This window comes from Pithys albifrons, chromosome 5 (assembly GCF_047495875.1).
Source record: "Pithys albifrons albifrons isolate INPA30051 chromosome 5, PitAlb_v1, whole genome shotgun sequence".
NCBI classification, from domain to species: Eukaryota; Metazoa; Chordata; class Aves; order Passeriformes; family Thamnophilidae; genus Pithys; species Pithys albifrons.
This window is the reverse complement of record NC_092462.1, coordinates 25,613,225-25,636,833: the sequence shown is the minus strand read 5'-3', so window position 1 is coordinate 25,636,833 and position 23,609 is coordinate 25,613,225. Positions and strand designations below refer to the sequence as shown.

The following is a 23,609-nucleotide window of genomic DNA, read 5'->3' as shown; positions in this document are numbered from 1 at the left end:
CAGTTTCCTACCATACTTCCTCAGCACTCAGAAAATGCATGAACTTTTCCTGTAGGCTGATATAACTGAAAAACAGAACAGTCTCATTGAGATATCTTTGTTTGTATGTTTGATGCTTGGCCATCAAAAATCTCATAAATCATGTATTACAGATCTGTTTTATACTCTACGATCTTTATACCATGATGTGACTCAGAAATAATTTTAGTGGGAAAAACCACAAATGAAACTATATTGATAATTCAGTAAAAAAACACTTAATCTTTGCACCAGCTTCTCAGTGTGTAGTACAAGTTATTGCTACCCAGTTAGTTCAGGATTAAAAAAAAAAAAAACAAAACAAAAAAACCCAAACATATGAATGATGGGGGTTTTTAATTAAACAAATACTATTTCACTATCAAAACCTGAAAATCGTGATTTTATAAAATAACAATCCTGACCACAAGATTAAATCATTTGTTGCAGATTCAGGACAGCATGTAAACACATGCTATATACTTATAGTATATATAGTGTATATGTTGATTTCAGCAGAACAAAAGCCATTTTCCCCCTCATCATTCCACTGCACATGTCATTCTCTCTAAAAATGTCAGTCCCCACAGGAATAGCTACAGCAGTAACTTACCTGGTGTATGAGTTCATTACCCTGTAAACACAGGGGACACACACAGCACTGGCAGAAGGGGGTAGAGGGATCAAGAGTACTTCCATGACTTCAAAACTAAATTCTTTCTTACCTTGGTTGCAGGTTTTTCCAGTGTATCCTGCGTGGCACTTACACTTGTTTGGTCCAATGCATTCACCGTGTTTGCACCCTGGCTGACATATAGCTGCAAAGAGAGGAGCAGCCATTATTTTTCCACCCCAGTCACAGCAGGCAGCACTTTACTTTGAAACAAATGGCAACAACTTAACAAAGTCCTGTTTATGTTCCTCCCTTCAGCAACTTTGTATGATTCAAATACTGTGAAACATCAGGTGCACTTTGAAAAACAATCACCACCCCAATACTTGGGGGAAGAGGGAGATACTTGTTAGTGGTCTATGTATGTATGTTCTATAATACATGACATTAAACTTGACAAATCTGATATATGCCCCAGCTATACAGGGACAGAGGCAGCACAAAAAGCCAATGTGCAGTTACTAGCTGGCAGAAGCAGAGATCCCAGTACTCACTGCTTTCCTCTGTGATTACAAGACAACACTCTTTACCCCATTATTGAACAACATTTTGCCTAAATCTCTCCATTTTAGGTGCTTGGATTCTGGTATAGGAGTTACCTTTTTTTTCCTCTTTTGTTTTGGAGGAAAAAAGAATTGGACAAAAGCAGCACTGACTGCAATATGCTGCTTTAACACTGCACACATCCAAGTCACATTTCAAGCATTTATTATCCATCCTGCTGTTCAGATGCAGTTTCAGAATGTATAGACTGTAACTCAGAAGTTGTGGTCTATTCAGCTTCGGGAGTCAAATAAACACAGAACTCCAAGAAGTAATAGCTAGGAAGCCATTCTTGGTCTCTCTCTCAATATAACACAAATAAAATTCATAAAACAAAGTTTTACAACTTCACTAACAGAAAAATAAGCACTGGTTTTGAGGAAATATAAGAATTCATCCACAAATTTAGTTCTACTGATGTAGGATTAGCTAACAGGAATATTTTCAGAGTGCAATGAATCCTGCAAAGCTTCAGAAGCCATTTGACAGATGAAAATTTTAAAAAACCATTTCCAATTTCTTTTTATTAGAAATGCTTTCTGTTATTAAACATATGTTTCAATGTACTGGAAAAAATTATGTACTTACGATGCTCTAAAATATTGTTTACCATTATATGATAAAATGCAGAGGCAAAATTCTGGTAAGCTCACTGTTCAAGCAGGACAGACACAATACAGACAGAAATCAGAGCATGTCAGAATTCGAATAGCCTGTAATCATGATTTATCTATTTACCCTGGCTTGAAGTTCGTTTTATAAAGTAACAATATCATTTGGAATTTGCAAAGTAACTAACTAAATCCAGATGTAGTATTAATTAATCTGAAAACAGGCTATATCACATCATAAAACTGGATGTATTAAGGCTGTAATTTAACAGAAATCTGCCAGAACACACTCAATAACGTAGCTTGCATTCTAGCCAAGCTGTTCAACAGAACTGAATTAAACAAAATTAAAACAGAAACAAGATCAGGTTTGGTTGTGGAAGAACTATGTAAATACATCTCTGATGTTCTAAAATCTTTTCCATAAGATTCAAAGCATCCAGCATCAGCAATTCCCACAAATGCATCTAGAAAAGAAACTTTTAGCACAGAAGGAGCTTGTTTCATTTTAGGACTACATTTGCCCCTTACTATTAAGCTTTTTTTTTGTTTGTTTGTTTAAACATAGTATATACATGTAGTTAGTGATATCCCCTAAGAATATAAAGCCTTGTTTTAAATCTACAGAACTGTACTTGACAGATCTTTTTAATGTGATGGTGAAGTCTCTTTCCAAAATATTGTGTTGAGGAATATCTTAAAAGGCAACAGAAAAAGATGTTTCTAGTTAATATAAGATAGATTAGATGGATGGATGAATGGATGGATGGATGGATAGGTAGGTAGATAGATAGATAGATAGACAGACAGACAGATTTATTTTCTCCAATAAACACTATCCAGAAACAAAGAAATGCGATTTGGATTCAGAAACACCTCTCACTGAAAGTGTAAGGGAAAGGAGCTTCTTGGACTACTAAAAGATGTGTTTCAAAAAGTATGCTATGCCCTTGGGTAACGAAGAGATCTGACTGAAGAGCATCTGGTACACCATGAGAAACCTCCAAAACATTGTACATGGAAACAATTACTGCTTTTTTAATCACTAGGGTCATAAACAGAAAAAAGTACCTTCTTTATGTAAGAGTTTATTTGTACACTGAGACCCCTATCTTCTGACATCATAGACCCAAGTCTAATTAGTGGTGATGGTGGCAAAATTAAAACTATGAAGACCAAAGTCACTAGGGGGAAAAAGTGACCTAAACTACCATAGAGAAAAAGAAATTACTGTAAATACATTTTTGAAAGCTTCCGTTAAATTTCAACTGCACTTTAGAGAAGATGCATATTGTGATGTCAAATACACTTATTTAAATAAGACATTTTTAAAACACACAAAGTACCATAGGATCAGCTTGATGTAAACTATAGCAGTCCAGTAGCTGAACCTGTGGCAACTTCAGGTTAGCTGATTTTAAAGCCTTTGTCCTTCCCTCAGTTGCATAGATTGTACAATTGCAGCAGCTTAGAGAAAAAAAAAAGCTCATACTTGAAGACCAAAAAAACCCATAAAACTCAGTAATGAAATAAATGAGATTTTAGTTCCATTTAGAAATTAAAATGTTCCTCCAGTTCAAAAAGTCAAATGCATTTGTATTTGAAATCAGATTTTTGCTTATTTCTCTTAGCTAACCAAGTAGGTTATACATAATAATGAACAAAAATTATGTATTAGCATTTGTTTAAAACAAATAATGTACAGCTTCTACAGATAGGAAACATGTAACACAGGTGTCCTAGTTGAGCAGGAGGGACCAGTTGACAGCTGTGTATTCTACCCCCTCTATTCATTCCCCAAGGACAATGGGCCATTAGCAGCACCTGCCCAGGGAGTCATTATCACCTTCACACTCAGCCTGAGGGGGGCGGAGCTGCTAATGGGCCATCAACAGTTCAATACCCCCTGGTTCCCAGAGTTAATCACCCATTGTGTGAGTCCCCGCCCAGGGGGAGGGACTGGGTGCTCCCTGAGGGTACATAAGTGGTGGGTAAGAAGACTTTGGTAACTTCTCGTCGGATCCAGAGGAGCAGCAGGACCTCGACAGGAGGAGATCACCGCTCTCGCCCAGACCACAGCCCTCACCTGCACCAACAGGTTTTTCATTTCCTTTTGCTCTGGACTTGGGGGAGCCACAGGGGTCTCAGCACAAGGGCAAACAAACCCCCTTGGGTTTGTGCCCCAGGACACTGGGCTATACTGCTGGGTTTTTGTGAGTTGAAAGCAATTTCCCTTTTGTGTCAGTGTTTTTATTGCAATACTATTATTAAATTTTAGGTCTGACTTATAATCTCTCTCTCATGGTGAGTTCATTTCCCCTGCTGGTTCGCCTTTAAACCAGCACAACAGGCCATGTTATTACATCAAAGAATTGGGTCTGTGGGATCTACAAGATCAAGTCCAACACATCTCAACAAATGCAGATCTACAGTATGCAGGATGTCTTGTGTGACATCCAGGTGGGTAACTGCTGATCTAGTCTACCTCCCAGTCTCAAGATATACTTAAGAAATGCACTTAAATCACATGACAGATATGTCTCCTTTCTTTTTTTTAAAAGTCTCTATTAAAGGAGATCTCAGCCCTCAACAGTTTACAGTTCAAGAATCAAAGACATCACAACTTTTTTTTTTTTCACATTAAACAAGTATTTGGAAACCTTTCTTTGGTGCCAAACACTGCACAGGAAGAAATCTTGCTTACTAGAGTACATTCTATGCACTTTGGCTACTTAGGCATTATGCACCTTATTTATACACAGCTGAAATTCAATACAATGTTACAACTGAAGAATTCGTATACCCAGGAGAAAAGTGCTTTGCAGTAAATGTAGCAACATCTGCAGCTCAGCCAACACCACAGATAAATCTCATGGCATTTCCTATGAGGAATCAAGCCACCCTCACAAAAAGTCTTGTCTATCCTCCCATTAACTTTAAAGGGGCTTTGCAGGGTGCTCAGGACCTAAGAATCAGATAGTGTTCAGGCAAGTCTGCACCCCTGGCTGGGGCGGCACCAGGGACAACCGTGTGCCCTCCCCACTGCCCCCACCAGAGTGACTGCCCCAGAGAGGAAGGGCAACCCCAGCCCTGCCACCTGCAGCCTGCAAATACTCCCTCCCTGCTCCAAAGGAAAAGCTGCCCCTGCACGGCATCAGATACACTCACTGACACCAAACAGATTCTATTTGAACAGTCCCAGTGAGGTCCAGGTATAAAAATAAGTTTAAGCCTGACTTTCAGCATTTCTTTTAATAGCAGATGACTATTTCAGCAGTTTGGTATGAGTCTGAGCACACGCTACATGTGCTGATGTGACTGGGAGTTTTCATTTTTTTACTCTACTTGTTTTCTTGCAAAATTCCAGATACAATAAAGCAGACTACTTTAGTTGCTCTGCTCACATGGATAAATGGAGTTTATCAATTTTTTAAACAGAAGTAGACTCACAACTAGCAGGGGAAAAAGCCTCCCAATTAGTAATTTTTGTATCTTGATAATTAAAAAATTTCTCCACAACTAAGAAACCATTATTTCCCTCCAATCAACCCACATTTACAATGATTGAAACAAGCCATGTCCATGGACTTCAGCCTCTTATGTAATACTTGCTTCCCTACTAGGCAAAAAGGAAAAGTAGACAGTCAAGAGTTGCACCAGGCTGAGAAAGTCACACTCTTACACATTAGGGCAATGAAGTACAAAAGACAAGAGTCTAAAAAAGGTTGACAAAAAGAATCAAAACCTTTCTACTCTATATCAGCAATTGTTTTAAACAAAAGCTGAAATTACACTTGTATAGACAGGTGCCACTAAAAATGAGATAGCTAATTTGTTTTTGAATCCCTATCAAGACAGACCTACCACTTCTCCAAGGATTTCTCTCCGAAAACTGCTAAGTTGTACTCCCATTGGGTAGTATTGTGGACTGAGCCTGAAAAAAATTCCTACACACAGCTGGTTTTAGTCAAATGTTGCCTATTTATTATGCCACTGAATAAACTACAACTAAACTTTCCTTTTCATTATGTTGACCAATTCATTCAAGAGACATTCATTCCAGATATCAGCAAATAAACTCTGGAGTCATGATTATTCTTTTCAGTTTGATCATTTTAAATTCTTTTTTGGGGGCCAGATGGGAAGACTTGCTCCATGTTAGTTCCCATTAACTTCAATGGAGTCAAAGAGTTATGACCAAATAAAAGATTTTATGATAAATCTAATGGAGTAGTATTTTAAAGGTTGGCAAGAACTACCTTTCTCCTTCAAAACCAGGTGGCAATTGCCACATTTTCAGCCTCACACTTCAGGACAAATGACACTTTCTGTAAAAATAACACAAGGAACTGAAATATGAATGCATGGTTTGGGTTAATGACTGTTTTGAGGGGGGTTTCATGTGTGGGAGAAAGGAAGAAAGAATTTCTGGTGAAATGCACACACTGTTAATATGTGTTATGCTTGTGTAAAAGCCAGAAGCCACCTACCTTCCCAGTCACTGCTTGCTGATGGTAGTATTTGAGTATGACTCAATCATTCTGAATTATTATTTTTCAATTGTTGCATAAATACAACAAATGAACAACACATTCAACCTATTTGTTAGGGGCGTATAATGCCGGGGTTTTAATTTTGTCTGTATTTTCTTCCTGCCCCCAGTTCCCTCAGAACTGCTTTGGAAGTGCCCCTCAGGATCTGTCAGTTCCTCTGCATTAAGCTGCCCACGTTTTGAGGGCAGGGTTGGCCAGCACACGCTGTCCCCCTCTATTCCTTCTCATCTAGAATTTTAATTTAATGACTTAGTTATTGATTACTAAACACTGTTTAATGGAGTCCTAATCATGTGGTTACAATGTCTGGTTCCTACCTGCCTAAGTCCTTCATTTGTGGCCAACAATGGAAATCCCTGAGCTTTCTTAGTGGAGTATTGTTGTAGTTTGGGATTATTATGTAAATTCTCTCCCCTGCCACTAACTGCCCATGCCAGCAGTTAACAAAAGAAGTAGTTAACTACTGATCACTTGGATGGGGGCAGGTTTTGTCTCTTTTGTTTTTTGGGGACATCTTTTTTTCTTAGCTCCGTGGAAGGCAGGAGCGGTGGCTGCCGAGGAGAGAAGTGGCTCCGCTGGCACTGCTGGGGCTTCTGGCTGAGCTGCTGCTTTTTTTCTCCTCGCCGTGGCTGTTTCTCCCGGTTCCTGCATCTGGGATCCCGGCCTCTGTTCCAGCCTGACCATCGCCTGCACCGTCACAGCCTGCCCGCCCCGGCTGGGGCAGTGACCCAGGAGAGAGAGAGGTTTGCAGCTGCTTTTGCAGGACACGTGGTGGTTCCCCACTTTCAGCTTTCTTTTTCCTTCATCTGGGACAAGAGACACAGAGTTCATCTGAGAGCTAACCACTCGTCTGTCTCGCTGGAGAGGGACTGGGAACTACTGGGAACTCACTCCGCAGCCAGCCGGACTGTGACATTTGACACTGCTTAAGTATAACTTTTCCTCCTGGAGGAAAACCTGCTGGGTTTTGTTTTTGTTTTTTTCTTTCTCTTGTGGTGTTGGGGAAGCGGTTTGCACTAGTCTGTTTATATATAGCAGTTAAGAACAGTTATCCTTCTTCTATTAAAATTCCTTTTTTTCTTAAATTTGATAAAGAGTGGCATGATTATTGTGGAGAAGGCCCCCTCCCCCGCTTGTGGGTAAACATTTTGGTTTTTTTCCCCTCAAACCGAGACAAGTATCTCTGGCAATTTGATTTTACTTTGGTTTTTCCAAAACTCCTAGCTATGTCTTTCATCAAAACAGCATTGAGTGTAATTCTTGCATTCTTTTTCTCTGCTTTGCCTGCTAACTTCTGTTCCTCCATAGAGGGTTTCATTGATAGAATGAAGTCCTCAGAGTCTTTAATTGCTCTTCCTGCATCCCTCTACTGAAATCTGCCTCAGAATGCCAGGCTGCAGGTGTCCATCCTGTCCTTGAATTTATACTTTCACCTCTCTGAAGTCTAAAAATAAACACAAAAATACCTGCATCCGAAACAACCTATGCTGACCACCTGCCTGAACAGCCTTGCTTCTACCCTCTCTTCCCAAGTAACATATATCTTCTTATTTATCCTGGCTCCAGATCCCAGCTCCTTAAAATTCAATTTGGTCAAACACAGAAAGCAATTTGTGCAGCAGCGCAGAAATTATTACATACTATTCAGTTTCACAAACCCATACTGGATCCTCTTACACTGCTGATTGCAGAACAGACTTCCAGTCTTAAGATCACTACTTACGTTCCCCCACTGCCAACTTTGCAATAAGACTTTCACTTGTGTTGGTGAAAGAAACTCCTCTTTGCTGCCTCCTGAACCTGAAACTGGCTGCCTTTCTCCTGTGGTGCTAAAGACCACAACCTCAAGTTCTATCATACTCCTCTTCCTCAGAGTCAGCTTCAGCTCACGTCTGCCTCTTTCTACTTACTTTTTGCAATTCTTTGTAAATTATACAACTACATAAACACACACTCTGGAAAATTAATCTGCCCTACTCACAGTAATTTTGACCTAGGATCCCAAAGGTATGAGCTAATTTGTAAGATAAATAACTGTAGCTCTTTCAGAGTTACATACTTCTTTTTTCTTTAACTACTCACAAGTGCAGAAGAATGAATAAAGTGTAACCCACCTCACAGTTACTAGTAGGTGGTAAAAACAAGTGCATTATACCCATAACTCGCATTATAGAATTATTTCTGAAAAAGTGACTTTGCTTCCCAAATAAGTGTAGTAGTAGTCACAACATATATCCCTGCAGAGCTTAATAAACCTAACTAGGGCAAATGGGTATTAATTTTTAGATAATTTCATCTGCACAACATTCTTTATTTTTTGTCAAGATAATAAATGTTCTTGACCAACTTCTGTAACTAAAAACTGATATCCTCACATAACATGCTAATGCCTAATGCCTGAATAATTTTTCACAAATTATTTGTCCTTATTTGTGACATTCATGATAACAAGTGTTGTCAAAATGCATGCTTAAGCTTCCTTCTAAAACATACAGTTCCATTAAGTATGTGGCTCCTAATTTTTCATGCACAGCTCCCACATTTGCCTGGGTAAATCAGTTACTCAGTTTGCACATATGATTCCGGCGGCAGCACATTAACATGACAAACTGCAGCCAGTGTGGGCTATTCATCGCAGTGAGTTCTCTGCTTGTCTGTGACTGCTGCCAAATGTGTTTCTAAACCACACAGACAGATACAGAGCCTGGTTCATGTATGTCTTGCTACTAAGAACAGCACTAAAAAGTATGCATAACTTAAGCATGGGCTAACACTGAAATCAATAGAATTTAATGAAGTCAGTGGAAGTTAATCTAATGCTTATACACCTAAACACCCATAAAATCGGTTCTAGCACATACAAAATTAGAAAAGCAAGAAATAGTTCATGCTCTGTCAATCTTGTCATCTTTGCATTTCAAGTTGTTCATTATATTTGCTTAAAGAATGGTGCTCTATTATCTCAAATGCCTGTTCATTACCTGAAATCGTTCTGAGTGTCTACTGAATTCCACCAGGCAGAAACAACCTAGCGTGAGTGTCTCCATGTGTGGTGGCAGAAGCCAAACTGGTCCCTACTGCTATTTTGCTCACTCAAATATAACATGCACTGCCTTCAGCAGAGTAACTTCTGTCTTGCAGCACCAAAGCTGACTTTCCCAGGCAGATGAATGGCTGATCCATTTGCTCCCCGCTATCTGGAGGCTGGTACCTCTGCCACAGGATAAGCAAACAAGACATACCAGCTCCTAAGCAGCAGCAGAGTACAGCCCTGGCTACCAACACAAACTAGTGCTGAGTTCAGTTTGCTCTAACATAGGTTGTACACTGCTACAGACCAGGGGCTGTAAAGTTTCCCTGTTCTGGAAACGACAGCCTGGAAGTGCAAAGCAGGCCGTGGGGAGCAATAAGTGCCTCACCATCCCAAATCAGCCTCTCACGGCATGTTATTCAATACTATGAAAGCAAATTAGGCCTCCTAAGTCTGACAGCTTGTAAATACAACGCTGAGAGTACAATTGCAGGAAGGAAAAAATATTGCCCAGTGCTTGAGGGTAAAATAAAGAAAAAGACTGAAAAGGGAAAAGTGTAATAGTTTAGAAAGTATGTATCTCATTGGATAGGTGTCTGGGATAAAATAGCCCAACTTATTTCCTTCCCTCCCCCCCTTATCTTCCCCAAATCAAAAGTGTTTTTTTTTAAATAAAATCTATATCTTCTTGTCATACAATTTGCATGTAAACTTATGACTTAGAGGCCATAACTCCAAGTCAGAACCTTGCCAAAATTATTTCAAGAAATATATTCAGCTAACCTTTGGGCTGGCACCTTAGGATGGCTATTCTCTGCCTTAAGACGTAGAACGCTGCAAAAACAAATATCCAAAAAAGAAATTCCAGATTTTTTTTCTCCTGTAAGGAGGATGGATGTGGCTGGGATTTTTATCAACTTGTTACATTCCTGGAGAATTACACACATTCAACATTCAGAGCTTTTCTGAAATAAAAAAAAAATCTGGTACACATTTAAAAATGGAAATACCTTATATCAGTATTTCATTATGAGATTTAACAAACACATTCTGTTCCATAAGAATAATTAAATATAATGACATGATGCTATTCTTATTCAATCAGCTACGGAGCTACACTTCATCATGTTTCATATGGTACATAGTTGTAAAAATTCTCACGTTTCATGGTTTAGGTTCAATGCTTCCATCAACAGAACAGAAAAGCTTTTCTTAAAGAGACAGTATCCATTCATTTAAATATAGGCATATATTTTTAATTTAATGCTGCATCTTCACAGAGCAAACAAAAGCTTAGCATCCGGATGCTAATTTGACAGCAATTAAAATTGCACCCATTTATAAGTATGAACATCTGCAACCAATAAAATATGTTGGCATGTAATTTTACTGGTCAGCTTTATAATATTTAAAAATATGTCATCTAAATTAAAACTAATACTTAAAAACCTTCTCAGATCTTATTCCGAGATGAAACAAGATAGGCTACAAAATTTGAATAAGGTGGAAACACAGATATATGTTTCAGGCTGCTTCAAATCAATTTATTTTCCAATAAATTTAGTGTTAGCAGCATAGCTTGTTAGTCTGCATAGCTTTATTATGGAAGACTGGGCCTTAAGCAATGCCAGTCCTCTGTATTTTATGTAGTATTTGACCAACACCTATGAGTTTTCTGTAATTGCAACGCTTACTCTTTAAATTAGTTTTAATTAGAAAGTCCCTTAGCATTTGTTACAATGTAGGGAGATTGCTCAAGTTGTTGCTGGGCCTTGAGAGAAGCTCTAAATACAAATATACTAAAGTTGTAAACAGTCAAATCACATTAGTGTTGGGAGTTTCTTTGGGGGAAAGTGGGTTGCCAAACTGTTACTCGATGTATGAAGTGCAGGAGGGATGCACCAGGGAAGTAGAAAAGGATACTGTATCTTTAACATAGTAAAGTCATAACTGCTTTATAAGCATTAAGGTTCTAAAGTGGAAAAAAAACACACACAAAAAACCCAAAACAAAACAAAAAGAAAAGCCCAAATGCAAACCAAACAAACAAAAAACCCAAAACAACTGAATAAAAATAGCAAAACCTCATTTTTTTTCTTGCATAGCAGCATAAAGCAGTCCTGCAATTCTGTATAAAATGTCTTTTCTTTGAAAAGTACTAGGGATGCACAAAAATATTGGTTATTTTATAAGAAGCAGACATTCTGCATGACAATATCCATTGAACATCGCCACACAATGTATTAATACAGACTGTGTTCTTGCAAACCCAAATTCAGCAGCAAAACTCTTACTGACTTTAAGGGTGTTGATCAATCCCCTAGAAGCCAGTAATTTCACAGTTCATTATTGGCACCATCAGGAGTTTATTTTTGTGCATCGTGGACTATACAGAATTGCCATTCCCATTGAAAGCATTGTTACATGCAAGAAACAGAAGACCTAGGCAGCTCATGACCTCTTCTCCCATTGATGTGTGGGATGATTTGTGTGGGTAAAGTGCCATTAACAATGTAAGTTACACCAAATCTCCTTCTACGCATCAATGAGAGCACGGCCACCCCTTCCTCCCCCTCCCACCAGCTTGCATCTCTGTAAATAGATTGTGCAGTACACAGTCTTTAAGCTCATTAGGTCAGGAGCAGCAGCACAGACACCAAGTTTCTCACAAGTGTTACAAAAGGCAGCAGCATGCATAGTTCCCAGCAAAGCACTCAGTTATGGCTGCATCTGCTATGCATCAGCTTGTGCAAGCTCCCCTCCCTCTCTTGCAAGTCCTCCTAAGAACTTCCTGAAATTGGATACTTTCTACTGGGCTTGACTAAATCTAAATGCTAACCTGTCACTCTTCAATTAACATTCTTTTAATGATGCAAAGCTAAGGGAAGGTGTAAACTGATGGTTTGACTTTACTGTATACCTACCTTCCTGACTGCTCTGCCCTAGGCTTTTACACCAATTGCTATGGGTTTAGTGTAAGGTGGTGGGAAACTACTTTGTTGACCTATTCTGCGTTTGCCCTCCAGGTAGAACACTCAAACCTCAGCACACCTGGAGATAAGGTGGAGTTACAACAGATGGGTGCTCTGAAAGAACACACCGATCTTCACCACCCCTTCTCAAGACAGACTTCACCTGACTTCGTTGTTTAAGGAGAATTACACACAGAAAGGAGAAAAGTAATCAAATAACATTCCTGTGGGTAAAATCCACATTCATGGGAATTTTATTCCTGTTGGTCAAACTTTCTGTTCATCAGACAAAAACTGCTGACTCCTACAGTCATGCAGACTCCTGCCAACAGAGGATCTGACAGTATACCTGTATCTGTTTACAGCAGCTGCAGATCCAACCTTCTATTCTGTACATACATGAACACAGCAAAAAGAGTCATTTTTGACATCACCTCTAGCAAAGGAGTTTGTCCAAACTGTAAATCAGAATGAGAATTCAACGTGTTTTATATTGCTTTCCTTTAAAATAAAAATCTTGCTTAACCTTTTAAATCTATGTTAAAGTATCCCTTTCTACAATTATTGGCTGTTGAACTGCAGATAAAATTTTGAACCAAACTTTAGCATACCCTGTCTATAAATAACTACCATAAAAATCAATTACAGACACACAGCCAAGTACAAAGCAGGTGCATTTCACTCATGAAAGACACATGTGTGGAAACAATTTATACAGCTTTTGAAAGAGCTACAGGTATATTTGTAAGCCAGCTATAAGCAAGGCAGGTAGATCACCACTTCTAAGAATAATTTTCAAGAAATCAGAATAGATTAAGGTGAAAACATCCAGAAAGAATTTTATTTCAGATAACCCCTAGCATGGCCTGTTGGAAACTGAAAGGAAGCACTTCCACTTTCATATTTGAGAATAAAAAGCATCATATTGCTTCTCACACAAATCTCTGCATGTAGTTAGGGCATCTCTTATCACATATTTTAGTTTTCTGATAGGTTAACTGAGTTCAGCATGTGAATATACATCCACAGTTGATTTCTGTACATCAGATTATCAGCGAGGGTCAGTCAGCAGTGGTTCCAAGGGCTTTCCTGCTGTTTTGCCTACCCCAGAACTAGCAGAGACATTTGGAGGAAAAAAGGTCCAGGTTATCCTTTTCTTGAGAAATACTCAAAAAAATGCCCATCCCTGACAGCAGAAAACTCACAGAGATCCTATTGGGGGATAACAGACTTCAGCAGGTCTACCAGATATAATAGCTAAATAGAGGAATTAACATAAATGTTTTCTATTCTGCAGTTGACATTTCTCATCCAGTCCAAAGAACTGAGTTCCAGCCCTAACACTGCTGGAAATTCTCTTTCCTCAGGTGTTTCAAACAATGAAAAATCAATGCTGAATACCACATTAACAAAAAAAATGGTTTAATGAACTTTCATTCTGCTGGCACATAGAAAGTGTGTTTGTACAGGATGCATGCAATGATGCATGTCCCTGGTTTCACTGTGTCATTTAAACCCCATTGAATGGGTCTTGGGTTAGAACAACACACTCAATACCACAGATACAGTTGCCTTACAATGCAAAAGGATTTAGGAAATAAAAATGCGCTATTGATATTGGCTCTCACCAGAAACGCTGCCACAGAAAATCACCTCTCCTACTCCAAGAAAAGAAATCCAGAAGAAACTCTTTCTACCCTCACTTTTGCTCTGGCCTATAGTTTTGCTGCGTGCACAACAATTACACATTAAAAAAAAAAAAGGGAACAACGCTCTTTTTACACATACATCATCAGGTAGTTAATCAACATACCATCTTACACAGAGGTAGGCTTTTGTCTGATTGCTCCCACTTAACAGCTATTACTCCCACTTCTAATAATTAAGGTGCAAGTGGATCCCACAGGCTGGACAACAACGTGGATTTTTTTACTAATTTCAATTAGGATATATAATATCTTACTTTAAGGTACTGATGTTGTGAGTCCATCAGTGCAAAGGATCAACTCTACCAATGATGGGAGCACTTCACATGAATGAATAGTTGGGGCTTAAACAACATTTCCACTGCTTCCAAATTATCCTTTCTGCACACCAGGTTAATGAACCTGGTTTATATACCAAATCCAAACTTCAGAAAAGTTACTTAGTTATATTAATGATGAAATATATCCACAGTTCTTAATCTAGGCCACAAGGTAAGAGTGGATGGATTTTCAGTTTACAAGGACTAAGAAATGTCAATTAATTTGAGTTACATTTGTTCAGCCCCTTTGAAAATATGGATATATTTGTAAAAATCTCAAAATGCATCCAGTTGCCTAAACCTTGATCTTACTTTGGTGTTCACAACCTACAAGAAAGAAAAAGAAAAAAGAAATCCAACCTGTTGGAAAGTTCTTGATTATTTCAGTTTAGAAGGGCCTTTGCTGGAACTGGAAAGGGCACTTGCGAAGCAAATTTCATGTCACTGCAGAGCGACTATTTCTACCAGCTGAGGTGTTACAGCTGACACTGACAGGCTTTGGAAGCAAGTTTATAGACAGATCAGATCTACGTGCTTAAGTCTTGATTGGTGTAATTTATTAAGAGAGAGAGAGAGAAGGTTGTAAAGGAATAGTGTAAATTAAAGGAGGGGCCCTATTTCAACTTCTTCCTACATGTTTATAAGAGCAGAAGGCAGCCAAGTTATGCTGACCCGTGTTACTGAGCAGCAGTGAGCAAGACTATGCTCTATCTGACAAGGGGACATAAAAGGAACAACTCCACACTTCACCAACCCAAGTTTAGCTAACATAGCTCAGTTTCCATTTGCAAGTGTATCGACGGATTATAGATGAAAGATCAGGAGCGCAGAATCACGAAGGCTTAATAAATTACCACTTGTCAGCTGTGCCACACTCCTGCCCTGTTAGAGCTGACACATATGGGCTTAAACATTTGTCACAATTAAACCATTAAATCACATGGCTGGTTTAAACTGACACATTTTTACTCACTGGCTGTGGGCAGGAGGCATGTCCACATGCACTTGGTGCAGCAGCTCAGCTGGACAGCAGAAGTGTCCAGATATGTTAGCAACCACTTGCCCATGGCTCATGGGAGTTCAGATGCCTCTCTAAGCTGGGACAACCTCCTCATGTGTCAGAGCCTCTATGTTTGCAACACTCTGGCTCCAGCATGGCTCCCACCTTACATTTGTTGTCAGGAGAAATTCAGAGGTAATTAGTGCCCACACAGTAAACTATGCATGAGTAACCAGGTGAGAGTCCAAAGGTGCTGTAGCACTTCCAGGCATGCCAAGGATGGCTCAAAGCAGTTTGAAAAAAAGCAGTTCAAGTCCCCTAATAAAGAGCTCAGCTTGGCCGAATATTTATAGCTTCTTATTGGAGTAATTTGTAAATTTGGTCTCACTACTAATTTTTAAGCCTGACTCGATACTTGTTTTCATTGTGCAAATAGAACTTATTCTAGAAACAACAAAGAAAATGCACATCTAGTAGGGACAGGACTAAGAGATTTGCCTTTGTCCACAGAGAAAGCAGAAGAAATAATTTTATACCTGTTTTTTTGGAAAATTTTCAGTGATATTCCTTTGTATAGTAAAATATCCAAGTTTTCCTTTGAGGCCAGGAATGCTGCTTTCTGTGCCAGGTTAATCCTTCATACTGGGTGCCACATTTCCAAGGTGGAGAGTTGACTACAGATTTTCTATTTGGCTGCAAGCACTAGAAAGACTCACTTTCATATAGTGTAATCTCCCACTTTGTGATATGTCTGGAATTTTCACCACCCACAACTGGGGCAGATTTTCTTTATTTTGCTAAGAGTTTGGCTCCCATTTAAAACCAAGAAGATGCTACTATGGTTTTAGTAAAGTTTTCACCCAGATACCTGAGACTCTTCTGAATCAGCAATTCAAAAATTATCAGCACCCAGTATGCAAATGAAAAAGAGGAAAAAATGCTTTTACTTTTGAAAGTCTAGTTGCAGCTGTTGGAGATTGCAGAAAATACACCTCTACATGTCTTTGAAATGTAAACAAATCTGTAAATAATGCACTAAAATGCAGTGGAAGGAGATGAGAGAATTCACCTGGCTTTAGCCTTAAAGAAAAAAACAAACCAGCATTGATAGCATCTGAAAAAGCTGGCACTAAAAATGACCTTATTGGTAAAATTCAAAGAGTAAAAAATAAAAAATACTTTCTGTGTATTTTTACTTTTATCTCATTTTCAATTTTTGGTTATGAATCTTTTGACAGTATCACTTTGTGCTATTCTTGTCTCCCAAGATCATAAAAATGCAACCACAAATCAGAATTGGCAATAATGACAAATTGACTTCCACCTAAACATGAGTTGCAATTTATGGTCACAACACAGGAGACAACTTGTCTAATAAAAGGGCCACCGTGAGACAGTGACCTGGGCTGTTTTGGTTTGGTTTTTGTTTTTTTTTTTTAAACGATGCAAATTACTGATATTTGCCAGTTAAGCTTTCATAGCCTCAAATAATTAAATGTGCAATGATCTTCAAATAAAACTGCATTGTGAAAGGTGGATATAAATTCTATCGTCTCTGGAGTAACCTCAATCAGTCTATTACTCCTTCTCCTTCCTTCTTCATAAATATTCACCCCAAGGAAAGGACTACCTGTTACCAATTAGGGCCCTAGAAATCAAAATGATTCATGGTATGGCCTGAGAGGTATCAACCTGAGAACTCTGCATCAAAGAAACTGTATCAGGGATGTTATGTTCCAGAGGTAGTGTACATAGCTTTTTACCAGTATAAAGCTGTACCAGCTTTTTACTTATATACCTATTAAACATTATGAGCTTTCAACATACTTGGGAAGAAAGAAGATAGTCTTGCTGTTTACAGATTTGAACAAAACCTTTGCTGAGGGTTGCATTGCCAATTCTCTATCCATCTTTGCCTAATATTTGCCACCTACAGTCACTGCCCTGCAGACTAAGCAACTTACAGCAGTTAACACCTGTTTTCCTTTAAAAGTAATATAGTCTGCATATGCCTGTATCTAAATAAAAAATCCTAAGGAACAGGGTTTATAGGTTTGCTTCTGCAAAAACTTCAGGGGTGTCACTCATGTTTGCACTATTAAACACGAGCAAGTGTTTCCAGTATCAAAGGCTGTAATTTTAACAAGCTGAGTTCTGTATAACATTCCTAGCACTTTTAACTTCTACAGAGTACTAGCTGCCACCTCAGAATACCTTTTGAAGGTGCAGTTAATGATGAAGACTTATCTACTTGTTTATCCTGCAATTATATCAAAGATTCTAGATAGATTAAAGAATCTTGGCGATGTTTCCCTTTACATGTGACCCAGTAAAAGGATGTTGTCAGGCGGATTTATTCCCTTAGTTTGGGGTTGCTGAAAGAGTGTTTGAACTTAATACTAATAGGAACACTTTCATCAACTTTCTAAGTGAAAGATCAATAATTTGGGTTTCCTTCTTCGACACACAGTCTCACCCTGCAGTGCTTGTAATATGACACAGTATAATTCCATCAGGTTATCAGATCAGAGTATGAAATGAAGTGGAAACCAAACCGAAATTCCCAAATTCTCATTGCCCTAGCTCAAGTTTACCTTACTTGATTGTAATCATTTTTAGTGCTGTTGAAAACAGCCTTTTAACGTGACAACATCCTTCTAACTAAGTCAGACTCACACATGCAAAATCCTAAGCCCTGTGTTGTAGGAATGTGTGTGAACACGTGAAAGACGTGACTAGGTGTGTACAAGCCTTTCCTACAAATGATTAGAAGCCCCAGCAGCAACAATACTTACGCTGGCACTGTCCCCAGGGCACTCGGGCCCAGCCCCAGCAGCAGTCAATTCTGCTCCCAAACCGACACAGTCCTGCAGAGGAGACCATTTGCCTGGGCCACCTGAACAACAGAGTGCAAAAAAGTCTGGTGAAATGTATTGAAAGTAGCTAAAATCATCCTATAGTAAAAAAACAAAACACTAAACAACACAACCCTCCCCCCAAAACCCCTCTTTTTTTTTTTTTAAAGGGTAACTGCTCAGTAGAGCTGAGCCTGTAATATCTCTGTTTTTAATACTTTGTCTAGTTCAACAAATGTAAATGACTACAGGTGAGAAGGGAAAAAGACAATTAGGTAAACTCAGCAAAGCTTGCAAAACAATACGCTCACTGCTGCCACTCCCAGGCTGGCACTGAACAGCTTCAGAAGTCTGAAACAAAATTTATCAAAAAGTTTCAGCATTGGTTTATTTCACAACATACGGCCTAATTTTCTGACTGATGCAGCCAAATGTTCTCACTGAAACGCTAAAGGGAAAAAGAGTCAAAACAAAAGCTTCGTAGACTGTTAAGTAGAAATGAAATACAAAAGGAGAGCTGCAGTCTTCCCCTGTTCCAAGGAAAAGATACCACGGCTTCAAGCAGCTATAAAGTATTGACATGAATCAGTAATGTCTCTTAACGACGAGCTGAAACCCCGTGAGCGGTGCATTAGAACAAATCCTAAAAAAGAAATCCCTGGAGAGGGAGGGGGTCGCTCTGGCCGACTCCCACACACGGCAGTGTCCGCTCCCTGCAGCGCTGCCGATCGCGACACCTGTCACGACACGGCGAGGCCCGGCGGGCGCGCGCGCCCCGAACTTCATGTTAAAACTTGAGTCGCGATCTTCGCCGTCGCCTGTTGCAAACGCCTCCAGGCGTCAGGGAGCTAACTTGTACAGCACGCGAAGCGCCCTGACTTTTAATTCTTGCAGGACGCGGCCCTGGCAGAGACATGAACTTTTTCACACCTAAGCCCGTGTTTGGGCTGCCGAGGGAGAGGGCTGGGAGTGGAGCCCGGGGAGCGCCCCCGCGCCTCCACCTGCCCCCTGCCCGCGGCACCGCAGCAGGGCCGGGAGTGCTGGGACCCCGCAGGCCACCCCAGCTACCGGCATCGCAGCCTCTCCACGCCGCCCAGGGCACAGCCCGGGCTCGCCCCGCTCTCCCCGCGGCTGCCCGACCTGCCCGAGGCAGCGCCGGTTCTCCCTGCCCGCCGGCCCCGCTCGCCCCGCTCCTACCTTCTGTCAAACTCGGCGGCCGCCCCCAGGGAGAGGCAGCACGCCAGGAGCAGCCGCAGCGGGAGCTCCATGGCCGGGGGAGCTCGCTGGCCGCACAGCGGGGGCCGAGGCGCTGCCTCTGCCGGCGGGCGGGGGTCCGGCTGCCGACCCCCGGGGCGCTGGAACAGCTCCGGGCCGGGGAGCTCCGCGCTGTCCGTGCCCGCCCGGCTGCCGGCGGAGCAGGCGCCGCCTGGGCAGCGGCAGCGCCGCCCGCCCCCGGCAGAGGCGCCCGTACCGCCCGCCCAGCGGCACCTGGAGAGCGCCGAGCACCGCGGCAGGAGGCACCGCGAACCAGCCCCGTGCGCTCGGACACGGGCCCCGAGAGGCAAAACCCGCAGCGTGCCGGCACTAAGAGGGGTGGGCGTTGTTGTTATAAGCTCTTCTAATTTAACTTCCTGAAGTAGGACGGCTACGCCTTCCTCTCTGCAACAAAGTCCCAATCTAAAGCCAAAAGCGTTAAGATTTGGCCCTCTAACCAACCAGCCCTCTCACGCCCCATCCCAGAACAAAGCTTTTCGAAGTAATTACGAAGTGTAGTTGTTTTTTTCTGGCTCCAACACTTCTATTAAATAGCTCTCAGGTGTTGGCATGTGCGACACTAGGTGTCCCAGCCCTTGTCCAGAAGAAAAAGGGACAAGTTTATCCATACAGCATGTAAGGATGTCCTCACACCACTACCCACAGCAACGACTCTACATTAGCATGTTAAAATACAGCCTTTATTTTTGTTTGGTTTCCATGAACTACAGTTCTCCGGACTTACCAAGGGACGATTATAATAACAGCCTGTCACCAATTTAGGGTCAGAGCTGCCCTGAGATCCCCCTGATTACAGGCAGATGGGGTCAACAACTTGGATTGGGTTGCAGTATTGGTTTTGATTCATCAGCTGTTCCTACAAGGGTCTGGCAGTAGCTTAGAATCAAAAAATAAATATCTTCTCTGGGTAGTGTTGTAACACAAAGCCAAACCCCTGAGGAAGCATTTGGATGCCAAATACAGCATAAAGCTTCAGATTTGAGCTGGTAGTTCTTTACAGAGCATTTTCCACCTTCAAAACACTTCACAGATAATTCAAGCAATACTGCACAAAATACAAATCATGCCACTAAACTTACAAAAGTTATACCCTCCCCAGAGTGGTTCTACCACTTTCTGCTCATGTTTGAGCAGAAAACCCTCTGCAATGTTCCGTCCCCTCTTTTTGTCATCTCTTCATGACCAAGTGATCCCATCCTAAGCTTTCTGTCCACAGCCTCACCCCAGGACTTTTCAGACAGAGAAAAAGCAATTGTAAAAACTACAAGGTGATGATTCTGAAGGTGCTTATTCCCTATGCTCAGATAACAAGAAAGCTTAGAGGACTCAGACAGATATAAAAACTACACCAAGGACCAAACCTGGTTACTTTCATTTAATTAGAAGCTGATAGCCAAAAGTGAAGGCAACAGCACAGTGTCATTTGGGAAAGACAGAAGAGCATCTGGCTCATATTACATCCTTCCTGAAATATAGAGCTGATTTCCAGCTCTTGACTGATCACTTTTTTTTTCCCCACTTGTCTGTATGATGTGGTATAACAGACCATGCATAATGAAATCACTGTCAAGATTTAATGGGTGAAAGGGGAGAAATCCTATTTGAGATAACCACAAGGATTTCTTTCTGATAATGGCATCTGCCTGCATCTCTGCAACTTGTAAAAAAAATAATGTCCACAAATTACACCACAGCCAAGTTCAGGACAAGTGCCCAAACCAACATCATTGTGAATTAAGGTCTAGGGCAACCTGACACTTTCCCTCTGATGTCCACGTCATAAAATCAATTCTTTTCATGCAATGCCACATAATGGTACTTATGTACACAGCAACTTTAAAGCAAACACTACTTTAAAGCATGTACACCCACAAATGACAGTAAAATCACTTAATCTCTCCAGACTGCATTAAGTCTTTAAGATTTCCCCAGCAGTCTTTTTGGTGCCTACTGAAATTAAGATTGTCTGCTGTTGGTTAACTTTTGCTGCCTTTACAATTTGTTTTGGAAAATAAACCTGAAAAAAACAGTTAACTACCCCCTGAAAGATCATACATTGCACTTCCATACCCATCAGCGGGACTGAATAGCCTATAATTTATGAATTCACTTGTTTTGGCAATGCTTTATCAATGCTAGTGGAATTTTCTTGACAAGGCAGTTTCTCATATCCATAACAATAGAAGGATTACTGAACGAGCTGCTGAAGAACCAAATCTCTTAGTTAAAAAAAGCTAAAGGTGTATAAAGTTGTGTGGGTGTGCATTGAAATACCATACAGAAGATGGAGAAGTCGTTGGCAGCATTACTAGAAGCACTTTCATGCCTCATGTTTAGTGAAGCAGTATAAAAGTCTGGCAAAATGTCGAAGCCACAGGGTGGGCTGACCTGACGTTCATCAAGGCTTATCTCACAACAGTAAAAGTCCAGACGCTGTGCATCAAGTGCTCAGATGGATGAGTGGAACAAGTATTGAAGAAAGTTTTTTCAAAGATACTGGTAAGACACTTGGTTGAGAATAACATGATAGTCAGGCTTTTAGCTGCAAATTATCAACAATGAAACAGAAACACAGAGGAAGACAGTATTTTGGACAGCACTGTTGCTACTCTTGTGTATAAAAAAGTCAAAATGCATTGATGTGGTAGTTTTGGCCTGAAAAGGTGTTCATTTTATGCAAGCATAGTGACCCTTCCAGATTATTTTACTCTTCTTCATTCCCCCATAAAGATGCTTACCTAATTTGTACCAAAGAAGCCATGCTATCAGCCACAATCCTTGTCTCACTTTCAGTCTCATGTATATATTGAGCTCAGGTTGAGACCCTTCTATGCAAATCAAGACCTAAACTTGTTAAGATATGCTGTGGTGAGAGCAGAGGAACAGTCTAAAATACTTACAGCTGACCATGCCATTAGCAAGCACATTAGGTTCTGAATTATCTACAATTTTGCAGGGCATGAAGCCACAGGTATATATTCCATTGCTGTTATTCTATACCATACGTGATAAAACCCATCTGACTGCACAAAACCCTGAATTTTGGTGATAAGGTGGCAGAGAGTGAAGAAATGCTATAAAGAGAGGGGCTTGCTAATTCTACTCCTGGATAGGTTAAAGGAGGTGAGGACATCTGCTGCTTCTGGGATGGCAAGAGTGATAGAGTGATGTCTGGCAGTCTGCAGTTAAACTACACATACTGGAATGTGTTCAGTGTACCACTCAAGACAGTAGTCATATTTTAAAAAACCTCAACAATGTAGTGCAGTGTATATATGCAGTGTATATTCCATTAATGAATCAATGTCTTGAGCAATATATGTAACTGGTAATACAAGTAACATCAACTAAAAACACATGTAAACAACAGGAAACCCAGTTCTAATGAAGTGAAGCTTTCTTAGTTTTCTCTAGTGAAACAAACCGTTCTTGTATGCATGGCACCTGCTCCTCTTGAACAATACTCCTGACTTTTACTTCACATGGGGTAGACTGTGCCCCGTGGTCTCAAATGTTTCAAACTTCAGCTGTGGGGCTGAGTACAGGTTTTTATAAGCTCTTTGTCCCTATAACCTTTCCCGAGAGGTCAAACCAACAGAAAAAAAAACCCAGTTTCTGGAATACTCCCTGGCATTGACTCAACAGGCAATATTAAGAAAAAAGATCTGGAAAGATACAAGTAGCAGATATGTTAGTCTGACAGATATTGATAAATATAGTAGAGGATAGAATATGGTAGATAAGACAGAAATCACCCAAACCCCACTTTTATCTTCATTGTTTCAGGCAGCTGTGAATTGGACATATACACATTAGTAGAAAACACTGCTTTCAGGGTATTCTACTGCCAAGTAACTTTTCTTTGAGGGAAGCATGAAATGCCTAACTTGTTTCAAGTACATATTTTTAATATTAACTTTCTTCTTGTTGTCTTAAAACACAATATGAATATTAATAAATTAAATTCTCTAGTCAGCAGAATCAGGCAATACTTTTTTGTAACACTTCCATTTACATAAACAGAAATTAAGGAACAGAAAATGATTTTTCCA

The 23,609-nt window shown here is 40.3% G+C and overlaps 1 protein-coding gene across 3 annotated transcripts in view; it reads right to left on the bottom strand.

The window, feature by feature from the left end:
- The window catches only part of NPNT (nephronectin), a 54,836-nt gene extending 34,995 nt beyond the window's left edge, over window positions 1-19,841 (bottom strand). For 2 of the 3 annotated variants that reach the window (XM_071555957.1, XM_071555960.1), the window contains exons 1-4: window positions 19,480-19,841; window positions 18,223-18,323; window positions 10,213-10,263; window positions 744-836 (exon numbers count right to left, since the gene is read on the bottom strand). In XM_071555957.1, the coding sequence (XP_071412058.1) occupies window positions 744-836; window positions 10,213-10,263; window positions 18,223-18,323; window positions 19,480-19,550 (316 nt within the window). In that variant the 5' untranslated portion in view covers window positions 19,551-19,841. The remainder of the gene's footprint in view (window positions 1-743; window positions 837-10,212; window positions 10,264-18,222; window positions 18,324-19,479) is intronic. The other variant, XM_071555958.1, reaches the window with a different exon arrangement.
- Between the last annotated feature and the right edge of the window lie 3,768 nt (window positions 19,842-23,609).